At 64.6% G+C, this 9,939-nt stretch overlaps 1 protein-coding gene across 1 annotated transcript; it reads left to right on the top strand.

The window, feature by feature from the left end:
• The first annotated feature begins 3,615 nt into the window (after positions 1–3,615).
• Positions 3,616–9,587, top strand: TAMALIN (trafficking regulator and scaffold protein tamalin). Its single transcript, XM_062202198.1, has 8 exons — positions 3,616–3,840; positions 5,370–5,419; positions 6,713–6,767; positions 6,859–6,961; positions 8,140–8,233; positions 8,318–8,384; positions 8,611–8,677; positions 9,085–9,587. Exons 1-8 carry the CDS (start codon positions 3,616–3,618, stop codon positions 9,585–9,587), a joined length of 1,164 nt encoding a protein of 387 aa, XP_062058182.1.
• Positions 9,588–9,939: the final 352 nt, after the last annotated feature.

Raw genomic sequence — 9,939 nt, 5'->3', positions numbered from 1 at the left:
CTCCTGGCTCCTGGCTTTGGATGGGCACAGCTCCGGCCACTGTGGCCAATTGGGGAGTGAACCAGCAGATGGAAGACCTCTCTCTCTCTCTCTTTCTCTCTCTCTCTCTGCCTCGCCTTCTCTGTGTAACTCTGACTTTCAAATAAATAAATAAATCTTAAAAAAAAATAAAAAACAAAATAAGAAATGGGAGCAGGCGACTGGCCTCGTAGGTAAGACTTCCACATCCCAGACTGGAGTTCCTGGGTTCAAGCCTGGGCTCTGACTTCCTGCTACCACAGATCCCGAGTGGCAGTGCTGATGGTTCACGTGACTGAGTTTCGGCCACCCACCCGGATTGAGTTCCAAGCTCCAGAGTTTGGCCCTAGTGCAGCCCTGGCCAACACAGAGATCTGAGGCGTGAATCAGCGGACAGGAACTCTCGCTTCAAACCTGTTCAAGCCAGCAGAGACACAGTGCCACCTCCACCTGGAGACAAGATGGCTCCTGGCCTTCACGCAGGACTAGACCTGAAACTACCCATTGTCCAAGGCAAATAAACCCCGACACGCACTTTCCCCTACCCCAGCCGCCCGAGAATTGTGCCCAGTCTGTGCTGCTGGCCTCGTCCCCGGGACCCTGTGCACGCGCACACACACACACACACACTGTCCCACAGACACTGCGGGGTTGCAGCAGCCATTAAAAAAAAAAGAGAGAGAAAAGAAAACCACCACGCCCCACCCAGTCAGCTGTCCAGCTGCTGCCCGTGCCTTTCCCAAGAAGCCAAGTCTTGTAGCTGGGGCCCAGCCCCATTCCTGCCAGGCCACAGAGCCAGCTGAGCGCTGAGCCCTGGCCCTCCCTCCTCCCCAGCTTTCAAGCAGTGGTGAGAACTCCTTCAGACCCCTAGAGCTCAGGCAGGGTCAGGGGAGCAGGACTTGGCTCTCCCTGGGTCGTGCGTGCACCTGAGTGTCACCCCAAAGAGAAGGGGAGTTACCTGGGCTTGTCCGTCAGCCTGGGCCCCACCCCCACCCCAAGCCCCATCCTGAGTGCCAGGAGCTGAGGCAGCCAGAGCAAAAGGAAGGTGAACCGGAAGCGGGGTGACAGAGACCAGATGGTGAGTCCAAGCTGGGGGGACCTGGAAGAGGAAGTTGCAGGTGTGCACAAAATGCTTACACTACTCCCCTGGGAAGAGGCCACGGAGGGCTGCCTCACCCCTGCCGCCTGGCCTGTGGCCCCTCAGCAACCCACCCTCTCCCTGGCGCGTCTCCTCTGCGCCAGGGCAGCAGCAGCGACTGGCTGGCTGCAGCAGGCGGAAGGGCCCAAGCTCCACGGTCAAGGCCGCCCCGGTATCTCGACTGAACGCATCCCTACTTGGGAGGGAGAGGGCTGGGGCTCCAGGCAGAGTCTGGCCTCAGCAGGCAACCTTTGGGAGAGTTTCCACCAAGACGCTCCCGGCCACCAGAGGGCAGCACCACTCCGGGGAGTGGCCTCTGGGCGCTGGGTCCCCTCCCTGGAGACACTAAAGCCAGGATGGCTCCCAGCTCACAGGGAGATAGCAGCGCCGAAGAAGCAGATCCCCCGAAGTCAGGAAACCTGGGTCCCAGTGCCTATTCTGCCATCGTCTCTCCCCGCGTGTTAAGCCAGGGCTTGGGCCCCACGGTGTCCCTTCCAGACCCCAAGGCTCTTTCCAGCTCTGAACTTGCAGAATTTCAGGAAATCAACCCCAGGGCAGCAGGAAGACACTGGAGGTGGGAACGCTGGGGGGTGGGGGGAGCCTGACCTGCCTGCAGCCAGCCCCAAGGAGGGACATCTCAGCAGAGCTGTGGGGCCCAGGGCCTGTGTGCCGCCCACTTCTCTGGGTTTCAGGCAAGGAGGTGCCCATTAGATGCCTCTGGGATGGGCAGGTGGAGCCTTCACAGAAGAAACTGTGTATTGGGATGAGCAAAAAAGAGACCCAGGCCTCTCCTGCCTCGAGGCTCCTCACCCCCCACCCCCACCCCAGATGCCAGAGCAGCCGGTGGCATCCTGGGGGCCCTGCTGTACTGACAAGTACAATGAGCCCTGTGATCCCTCACCCGCACCCCTGGGCCCCTCAGCGGGTGGCCACTAGGTAGAGGAGGATGGGGAAGGCACTTAGGGAGCAGGTGCTTAGCTCCCGGCAGGCCCCAATCCGCCCCTGCCCCCACCCACAAGCATCCTGCCATCTGGGGTTGAGAGGCAGCCCCTCCCACCCACACCACCTGTAGTGGCTGGGGACCCTGGGGGCCTGGTGGGAGGGGGGAGGAGACAGACCAGCAACCAGCCAGATGGGCAGGGTACAGCGTCTTCAGGGCTCCCCAGGGGCAGCCGGCCACGCCCCCTCTGAACTCCCCAGGGCTCCTGTGTCACCCTGCACCTGCATGACATGCCGCTAGCCCCAGCGTCTAGCCAGGTCCCGGCACAGGGCGGAGCTGCAGCGCTGGGTGGTGGAGACAGCATCCGCCTCCGACCAGGCCGCTGGGGTTTGAACCGCACTGGGATGACTTGGAGCCTCAGTTTTCTGCTCCTCATCTGTAAGGAAGAGAATGGTACCCATTTGATAGGGTTGTTATGGCGACCAGATGAGATCACCATGGGGCGGGGGCAGCCCCAGGGATGCGCTCAGTGCAGACAGGGGGAAGCCTGCGGAGGCGGCCACAGGGACAGCGCATCACCCGCCCGCCGCCCGCGTGCTGCCGCCCTGTGGTGGCTGGCCCCTCCTCGCACACCAGACGTGGCCTTCCACTTCCTCCTCTCACTTCTTATTTGAGCACCCCTGACGCCAGACGGGCTGGGCGCTGCCTGCCTCTCCAGCAGCCCAGCAGCCATGGCAACAATCAGCCCGGGGTGGCGGTGGGGTGTCCCTAACTCAGGGTCCGAGGAAGGCTGAGCGCGAGCCAACCCCACAGCACGCGGCTGGCAAAGGGTTTATGCAATAGGGCCCATAGCGGACCCGGGAGGAGACAGCCCAGAACACAGGCTGTGGCACTCAGGTTCCCCCCCTCGCTTGCTTCTCCTCTGGCGTGGGAAGAGGCGGCCGCCTCTTTGGACAATTCTGGGGTACCTAAGAAAAGGCGAAGGCATGGGTCCACTCTCCCTTGGGGCTTCTGCGTAGGCGCAGTTTAGAGGCGTCCCCCCCTCACCCAATTTCTGCCCTTCCCAGTCCCAATGCTTCGCTCCCCTGGCCTCAGGTCTCCTGCGGTGCCCTGGATCTCTGTGGAGCCCCAAACTTCCTTACAGTGGCCCGTGCTGTGCCAGCCACCCTCCCCACGCCAACACTCAAACTGCTCCAGTCACCCACCCCCAAGCTTCGAATCTCCCGCCAGCCTCCCGCACAGGCCCCGTTGAGGGATCACGCAGACCTCCGCGGCGAAACGCCCGCGCACAGCCCCGGGGCTCCCCGCGTTCCCCGCACCCCGGCCGTCGAGGGCGGGGGGCGGGTCCCGGGCGCGGGGGGAGGGGCGAGGCCCCGCCCCGCCCCCCCGGGACCCGCCCCGCGCCCGGAGCCTATAAAGGCAGGCGGCCCGGGGCCCTCCCGCGGGTCTCCGTGAGCCGCTGGCGGCGCCGCCGAGAGCAGCGAGCGCCGACTGCCCGGGGCTGCCCGGCGCGGGAGACATGACCCTCCGCCGGCTCAGGAAGCTGCAGCAGAAAGAGGAGGCGGCGGCAGCCCCGGACCCCGGCGCCCGGGCCCCCGCCGCGACGCCGGCCTCGGGTCCCCCTGCTGCCGCCGCCAGCCCTGGGCCGCCCGCGGAAGAGCTGTACGCGGCGCTGGAGGACTACCACCCCGCCGAGCTGTACCGCGCGCTCGCCGTGTCCGGGGGTACCCTGCCCCGCCGTAAGGTGCGTCCGCGGCGCCCCAACCTGTGCCTGCTGAACCCCCCTCCTCCCATCCCCGTGGGGTGCAGTCCCCACCGCCCCCGTTTTGGTGGCTCTTCGCCCCTCCCTCCCTGAGCCCCCCCCCCCAGCACCCGCTCCGTCTGGCTTCCGGCCCCCCATGTCCCGTCTCTCCCTGTCCGGTTGTCTCGAAGCCCCCAGGACACCCTCGCCGGGGCCTTGAGAGGAAGGGCCGAGGACGGGGCCATGCCCCTCGCCATGGACAAGTTGAGGGTCCCAGGTCCCCGGGTGGGGAGCTAGCGGGTGGCCGCGCCGCGGCGTGTGTGGGCGCCGCCGACTCGGGAGAGCAGTCCTCTTACGAGGGGAGTCCCAGCCTCCCGGCCTGGCCCGCGCCGACACCGTGCAGTGCGCGAGCCGCGGCTGCTGCCTGGACTTCAGCGCCACCGGACGCGGCGGGAGGGGTCGCAGGGCGCCCGCGGGGCAGGAAGGATGCGGCCGCGCCCGCCCTTGGCGTCTCCCCCCAACCCTTGGAGCCCAGCTTCCTCTGGCCCGAGGGGACCCGAGGCCCAGGTTGGGGAGAGGGGTGGTGGCCTTTCCCTACTCAGCCCCCTCCTTCCCCTGGCCCCGACTCCCCCCCCCCCCCATACAATGAACAGCTTGTTGGAAATTTGCATTTTATGAAAATCGGGTTGAAAGACAAAAGGGTCTCTCTCTGCTGCCTAGCCTTCCTCCCCGGCCCATTTGGGAAGGTCCCCACCCCAGGCTGGAGAAAGAGGGCCTCTTCTCTGCCTGGCCTTGGGGCAGCCCTGACCGGGAAAGGCCCAGGCGCCAAGTAAGGGCTGGTCTGGGCCAGGCTTCCTCCTAAGACCAAAACATCAGGCAGAAGCTGGGACTTCCAGCCCTGGCAGCCCTCCCCCAACAACAACCCCCGAGCTCCCTGGCTGAGTATAGTGGAGACTTACAAGTTAGAATGTCTAAGATCTTTTTGTTCAAACACTTGGTAATGTGGAGAGACCAGGTGTCGAAGGGTGCCGCTGGCCCTTGAAGCGACATGTGCTTGCTCTTCCACAGGGAATAGCTGGCCCCCCCAGGCCATGGGGAGAGAGGCCTGGTGCGCAGAGGGTCCCCCCACCCCTGGAGATAGCCCCTGCCTGCCTCAGTTTTCAGTCTGCAAGACCTGAGTGCCACCCCCCCTCCCAAGACGTGGTCCTGGGAGTAGAGAACATTCTAGAGCACTGACTCCACTCCTCACCAGCCTGGGAACCAGCAGGGAGCTTAGGGGGCCCTGTGCCTGGGAGCCCTGGAGGACTGTTGTCCCAAAGGCCGTGGGATGGGGGTCAAAGCCTGGGGAGCCAGGTAAGGAGTGATCCTAAAAGTGTTGCCAGCACCCCAGCATGGATGGCATTGGGAAGGGACAGACAGGCCACAGGAAGAGGGGTGTGCTGTGCAGGGCTGGAGCCCAGGTGGAGCGCCATGGAGAGACCAGGGCTCCGGGCAAGGACCCTCACCTGCTCCTTCCTGTCTTTCCCGCTCAGAGTTCAGGATTCCGCTGGAAGACTCTCACCCAGAGTCCCGAACAACATCGGTGAGTCAGCCCACCCCAGCACCCTCGCCCCCTGGGACTGCAGCAGGGGCTGGGGCGGGGGGGGGGGTGGTGGAGGTGGGGGCACAGCGCTGTGCGTCAGGGGGCGTTCTCCTCCCTCCCTTCAAGCCTGGCTCCCCCACCCTGGGAGTGAGAGGCAGGTGGGGGTGTGGGCTGTGTTAAGGGGGTGTCAGAGAGAGGAGGTGGGGACTTCTGAGTCATTAGGTGCTCCTCAGCCACCCCCAGGCCCTGCCAGTTACGCCTCCCTGGGGAGATGTAGATGGGTGGGGGGCAGGGGCTGCCCTAACCCAGGTCTTTGAGCCCACACCGTAGCTGAGCCGTGTGCACGTGCTTGGGCCCAGCTAAGCCTGCCTCTGGCCTCTGGCCTCTGGGCCTGCGCTGTTCCCAGCGGGCCCAGCTCTCTTAGGAAAGACACGAGGTGTGCGCAGAGGTTTCTTTTCTCTCCAGTGGTTCAACACAAGGCCGTCAGACTCGCCCCTTGGGAGGCGAGAAGTGTTTCCGTATTTTTAAAGGGTGGCAGCATAAGAGAGAGCCTGGGATATTTAGCTGCCCTCCAGCCCCCACCCCCACCCCGCCGGCCGTTTGCAGAGAGAGAGATCACCAGTCTAGGGTCCCCTGCTCCTCCGTACCCACAGCAGGAAGAGTGCCCGGGCCTCCCCTTGGAAGTTGGGGTGCTGCTCAGCCCTTGAAGGGGTGTCCCTGCGCCAGGCCTGTGAGACGCAGAGGGGCCTCGGGCCAGGCGGGAAGGAAGGGGCTGGGGGGTGGGGTGGGCAGAGGAAACTCCGGGCTCCCCAGCAGGCAGGACAGGACCTGGAGCAGCTCCAGGTCATTGTGTCCAGTGGGCAGGCCTGCAGTGCGGGAAGGGGCGGCCTCATGGCTCCCCTCCCCCAGCCCTCACATCTGGTGGGCTGGCCCCACCGCAGCTGGGAGGAGCAGCTGTGGTCTCTGAGCCGAGCCTGAGCCTCGTGACTGGGCGGGGCGGGGCAGTCCCTGCCCAAAGCTGTGGAGCTGAAGAGGCTCCCAGCGGGGGCTGAGTTTAGGGGCCTCGGCCAGTAGCTAAGTGAGGCCGCCAGGAAGCCGGGGTGCGACTGTAAGCCTGAGCCGGCCACCCCTGGCCTCCCACCCCCAGCTCTGGGCGGCTCCCTGAGGATGTGGAAGGAAGTTCCTGCAGGCCCTGAGCGGGTGTCCATCCGTCCGTGGAGCCTGGGCACCCTGTCTTGGGGTGGGGGTGGGGCTGGGAATCCTCAGCATCTCGCCTCCCTGTGTCTACGGCAGGAAAGTGCTGACTTTGGAAAAGGAGGATAACCAGACCTTCGGCTTCGAGATCCAGGTGGGTGGGAGAGGCAGGTGCAGCGGGTGGGGGTCAGGGACCCCCCCCCCCCATCGCCCCTAGGCTGAGCCATCTCCCTCCTCCCCTGCAGACCTACGGACTTCATCATCGGGAGGAGCAGCGCGTGGAGATGGTGACGTTTGTCTGCCGAGTGCATGAGGCCAGCCCTGCCCAGCTGGCTGGGCTCACACCAGGTGAGGCCTGAGCCCCTAGGGGCAACTACAGGGCTCCCCAAAGCGGGCTGAGAAAGCTGTGCTGGAGTCAGTCCTCTTCCTGAATCCCCCCCCCCCCCTTTAGAAAAGCCACCAAGAAGGCCGGATCGACTGTGGGCTTTGGATGCAGGAACGTTTGCCATTTACCCTGTGCTCTTACAGGGTCCCACCTGCAAGGTGGGGCTAATGCCCCATCCTCATAGCACCGTGCTGTCAGGGGGACTCCCTGGGCCCAGAGCCAGGGCCTGGCCTGTGGTGGCTGCCCTGCCACTCTGACTCCTCCTGGCAGCCTGCTAGTTTCCCTGGGCAGGGGATGGGAGGGAGTGGCCTCCGTCAGGTCTGCCTGTGCTGCAGGGGCCTGGGGCCATCCTGCCCCTACCTGGACCTGCTCTGGGGAACTTGTGTTGCTAGGAGCGCCTGGCATTGGGCAAATGCAGAGTCCTGAGGTTCCAGAAGGGGTGGCCTGAGACAACCCAAGTTGCACCCCTCCCCATCCCATCACTGTTTCTGGCCCTAAGTCTTTGCCTCGCTGCCACTGGCCAACAGCACTCCCCGCACCCTCCTGGAGAGCCAAGGGGAATATCGCAACTTGGCCAAGTAGTTTCACATCCACTGTTCATCTGCGTGGCCCCAGCAGGGACCCGTAGTCCCTTGGTGCAGATGGGCAAAGCCTGCTCTTTGGGAGGGCAGGTGGCAGAAACTGTTGGCTTCCAGTTGGATGCCACTCGCGCTGTCCGCTTCCTGCCTTTACAGGTTGGGGGTGGGGCTAGACAGAAGTCACCAACTCTGGGGACAGCCCAGGGCCTGGGTGGCTCAGCTCATGGGGCAAGGGTGTTGGTGTACAAGGTCACATCCCTTCCACTTATGAGAGGTCCTCAGCCCCCAAACCAGGGTGCCAAGCCTGCACAAGCAGGCAGATGTGGTGGGCAGGGCACACGGCTGGGACTTTGTGTGTGTTTTTTGGATATGGTAACAGACTCTTGGATGTTTGGGGTGTGTTAAGAGGAGGTATCCCCAGAACTGTAAGGGGCAGGGGGCTGGAGGGAGTTTGGGTGTGTTCCTAGGGGGTTGTTGCCCCTCTTCCTTGTCGCTAAGGCCAGGACTAGGATTCTCCCATGGTGCCCCAGGGAAGCACCTGCTGACCCCTCTCTGCCCGGCAGGAGACACCATCGCCAGCGTCAATGGGCTGAACGTGGAAGGTGTCCGGCACCGAGAGATTGTTGACATCATCAAGGCATCTGGCAATGTCCTCAGGTACGTGTGGTGGCCGCAGGGCCTCCTGGGCTGGCTCAGCCCGAGGCTCCCTTAGCCTGATGATGTCCCTACCCCCACACCCAGACTGGAGACACTATACGGGACATCCATTCGGAAGGCAGAGCTGGAGGCTCGGTTGCAGTACCTGAAGGTATGGGGCACCCATGGCAACTAGCTTCCCCCTCCTCTTGCGGGGGCCCTGGCCCCCAGACCCGCACTCTTTAATGCAGTGGGGACGGGTGGGGGGAGTTGTCATTGTGGTCAGAATCTCTTGTACCCTTGGGGTCGCTCCTGTCTGCTCCTGGGTCCTCACTCTGCATCTGTGTCCTGCAGTTCCCCTGCCTGCTCTAACGCTGGGGCTGGGGCATCTCTTGCAGCAAACCCTGTATGAGAAGTGGGGGGAATACAGGTCCCTAATGGTGCAGGAGCAGCGGCTGGTGCACGGTGAGTAGACAGGCTGGGGGGTGGGGGTGGGGGTGGGGGTAGAGGGTGGGGGGTGGTGAAGGGGGCACCTGCTCTGCTGCCGGTCCCCACCCCCTCTAAAGAAGTTTAGAGAAAAGAGCAGGTTCAAAGCTTTGGGTAGAGTTCAAAGCTTAGCCCTGGGCTGATGGCACGCACAGTTTTAGTTACTCTATTTAGATACATGCCTCCATTTTACAGATGGGAGGCACCAAGCCCTGAGCGCTTGTATCCTAAATGGATTTAAATTGGCGATTCCTGGCTTACAGATGTGGGGAGGAGGTGGGCGGGACCCGGCAGGGCGGTCCCGAACACACACACACACACCCCGGTGCAGGGGAGGCTTCCGCCCCAGGCCTGACCGCCCACCCTGCCCTGTTCCCTGCCGCCAGGCCTCGTGGTGAAAGACCCGAGCATCTACGACACGCTGGAGTCGGTGCGTTCCTGCCTCTACGGGGCCGGCCTGCTCCCGGGTTCGCTGCCCTTCGGGCCTCTGCTGGCTGCCCCCGGGGGTCCCCGCGGGGGCGCCCGGCGGGCCGGGGGCGACGCCGCCGACGACACGGTCTACCACACGTGCTTCTTCGGGGGTGCAGAGCCGCCCGCGCCACCCCCGCCGCTGCCTCCTGCCCGCTCGCTCGGCCCCAGCCCCACCGAAGCCCCAGCCTCAGGGCCGGGCCCGGCGCCGCGGGCCGCGCTCAGCCGCAGCGCCAGCGTGCGGTGCGCGGGCCCGGGAGGCGGCGGGGGCGCGCCCGGCGCGCTCTGGACTGAGGTCCGGGAGCAGGCCCTGTGCGGCCCCGGCCTGCGCAAGACCAAGTACCGCAGCTTTCGTAGGCGGCTGCTCAAGTTCATCCCCGGACTCAACCGCTCCCTGGAGGAGGAAGAGAGCCAGTTGTAGGGGTGGGCGGGCCGTCGGGGGAGGTATTTATTTATTTATTCTTTCCTAACAGGCAGGCCGACAGGGAGGGGGGGAGGCGGGCCAAGAGGACCCCAGGAACCCAGAGCAGCCTGAGAGCGTCCGCCCAGGCCCCGGAAGGAGCAGAGGGCAGGGAGAAAGTAGGCGTCGGGGTTGGGAGAGGTTTGGGGGTGCCCATTTTGCCATCTGCAGTCTGGGTCAGTAGTGCCTTGTGGGGTATCCACCGGGGCGCGGTCCCTGTCCCACGAAGCCCTCTCCTCAGCTTTACTTGCTCCCCGCCCCCACCCTCAGCAGTGGGGAGAAGCGACCCCCCTGGCCCCCCTTCCCCGCCATG

This window comes from Lepus europaeus, chromosome 10 (genome assembly GCF_033115175.1).
Source record: "Lepus europaeus isolate LE1 chromosome 10, mLepTim1.pri, whole genome shotgun sequence".
NCBI lineage: Eukaryota > Metazoa > Chordata > Mammalia > Lagomorpha > Leporidae > Lepus > Lepus europaeus.
This window is presented reverse-complemented; position numbering and strand designations above follow the sequence as displayed.

What these genes read in the sequence shown, in the direction of transcription:
- TAMALIN (XM_062202198.1), top strand. Translation starts at nt 3,616, where the DNA reads ATGACCCTCCGCCGGCTCAGGAAGCTGCAGCAGAAAGAGGAGGCGGCG. An exon ending in GTACCCTGCCCCGCCGTAAG is followed by an intron (nt 3,841 to 5,369) that starts GTGCGTCCGCGG and finishes TTTCCCGCTCAG; the next exon opens with AGTTCAGGATTCCGCTGGAA. An exon ending in GCTGGCTGGGCTCACACCAG is followed by an intron (nt 6,962 to 8,139) that starts GTGAGGCCTGAG and finishes TCTGCCCGGCAG; the next exon opens with GAGACACCATCGCCAGCGTC.